This window comes from Apaloderma vittatum, unplaced genomic scaffold (assembly GCF_000703405.1).
Source record: "Apaloderma vittatum isolate BGI_N311 unplaced genomic scaffold, ASM70340v1 scaffold26298, whole genome shotgun sequence".
NCBI lineage: Eukaryota > Metazoa > Chordata > Aves > Trogoniformes > Trogonidae > Apaloderma > Apaloderma vittatum.
In genome coordinates, this window is record NW_009730613.1 from 4996 (window position 1) to 7111 (window position 2116).

Below are 2116 nucleotides of genomic sequence, written 5' to 3' on the forward strand. Positions count from 1 at the left end.
TGGGGGGGAGGCACAGTCTCAGATCCAGGCTCATGTTCCTGTGTCCATGCCTCTGCCAGTGCCACCAAGCAAGGGGTCTGCCCTGCCACTCCCTCCGCCTGTGACCACCACTACAAGGACAACCACAAGCACCACTGCTGCTCAGCCCACCACCTCCACCACGAGGCCTACGCCAAGCAAGACCACCACTGTGCTCACCACTACTCCTGCAACAATCAATAAGGCTACCACAATGCCAACCACCACTACCACCAGCCAGCCCACATCAACCAAGACCACCCCTGCAACCATCACTGCCCGGACCACACCAACCACGACCACCACCGTGCGGCCAGCAACTACCAGAACCACCACAACCACTAGTCGTCCATTGACAACCAAGACCACTGCTACACAGCCAACTACCACCACTCAGCACCCAACCAGCCTTGCACGGGTAGTGCCGCCTACCCCACCCGTGACAACCAGCTCTGCACACCCTCGGACCCCTGTCCCCCATCTGTCCTGTCCTCGCACACATGTGCCCTGCCGTGACGGCACCGAGTGTGTGGCCCAGGAGTACATGTGTGATGGGGAGAAGGACTGTGCAGATGGCTCTGATGAAGATGGGTGTGCCCAGCTCTGTGATACCCCAGGTAGGAGTGGTTCTTCAGTCCCCTGCACAGCTGGGCCACCCTGTGCTAGGGCTTCTGGCTGCTTGTTGCTGAGTTGGTGGAATGGGCCCCTGGGAAGGTCTGAGTGTGTCTCATGCTTGTGATGTGGCATACTGGTTTTTTCTGAGTGTTTTAGCACTGGGCTGGAGGTGCTGCCAGAAACGTGCAGGGCTGGCCCTGCTGCTCACAGTGACTCAGATGTGGCTGAACTGAGACTGCCTGTATCACCTTGCTTAGGATCTAGGCAGTTGCAGATGCACTGACTAGGAGGGACCAAGCCCTGTTGCTGTAGTGTAGGTCCATTCTAGATCACTTTGGGGTCAGCAGAGGGTCTGAAAACCCTGGCTGCCTACTGCAGGTTTAGCAAGACCTCTTTTCTCCCCAGGGGCCTTCTACTGTGCGAGCGGAGCTGTGTGCATTGGGGCTGGGGAGCGCTGCGATGGCGTGCCACAGTGCCCCGACGCCTCAGATGAGGCGGGTTGCTGGACCCCCACACGGGAGTGCGCCCTGCGCTGCGACACTGCCACACGCTGCATCCCTGAGAGCTGGCTGTGTGATGGCCACGCCGACTGCTTGGACCACACCGATGAACAGGGCTGTGGTGAGACCCTGGGGCTGGGTGGGACAGAGGCTTTTGAGGGTTGCTTGCCCCACAGGTGGGTGCACCGGGTTTCTTGTGGGTCCAGGAGCTGATACTTGCCTGGGGCAACCTGCTGAGTGGCTGAAGGGGCTGCACCCTGCTCAGTCCTATGCCTGCACTGGTGGGATGGGGACAGGCATAGTGCACCCACTCAGCCCCAGCCCTGTCTGCAGTGCCAAAGGAATGCAACCCTGATGAGTTCTCTTGCCGGAGCGGACAGTGTGTGGCTCTGGCCCTGCGCTGTGACGGTGACCATGACTGCCAGGACGGCTCAGATGAGGAGGGCTGCGCCATGCCCCCACCACTGCTCTGCCGCACGGGGGAGGTGGCGTGTCCCCGCAGTGGGGAGTGTGTGCCGGAGGCCTGGCGCTGCGATGGTGCTGCCGACTGCGGCGACAGCACAGACGAGCAGGTGGGTGTGGGGTAGTGGGGACACAGCCTGGGGACGGCTGGTGGCTCTCCTCACGCTCTGCTCTTGCAGGGCTGTCCCTGGGAGGAAGGGCTGTGTGGGGAAGGGCAGTGCGGCTGCTCCCACGACCACAGGTGCATTCCTGATGTCTGGCGCTGCGATGGAGAGAGTGACTGCACAGACGGCAGCGACGAGTCTGGCTGTGAGCAACACTCTGCTTTTATCCCGCCCTCTGTCACAGTCAGGGGGTGGCTGGTGGGTGCCCAGCACAGAGGGAGGTGGGGATATGTCTGTGCCGAGGCAAAAAGCCCTGTTTGCTGTCTGCCTCTTTCCAGAACCTTTGGTGGCTCCCAGCCCTGGGTAGCTGTTGTCCCTCTAGGGCTGGGGCCCTGGGATTAGGTTAGGCCGAAGCCT

At 61.3% G+C, this 2116-nt stretch overlaps 1 protein-coding gene across 1 annotated transcript in view; it reads left to right on the forward strand.

Annotated features, from left to right (window-relative positions):
• Positions 1–2116, forward strand: part of LOC104278027 (low-density lipoprotein receptor-related protein 2-like) — a gene marked incomplete at its 5' end in the record, with an annotated part of 12196 nt that overhangs the window by 4680 nt on the left and 5400 nt on the right. The window contains 4 exons of the mRNA XM_009874871.1: positions 60–635; positions 1039–1254; positions 1467–1705; positions 1775–1904. Coding sequence (XP_009873173.1) covers positions 60–635; positions 1039–1254; positions 1467–1705; positions 1775–1904 — 1161 coding nt within the window. The remainder of the gene's footprint in view (positions 1–59; positions 636–1038; positions 1255–1466; positions 1706–1774; positions 1905–2116) is intronic.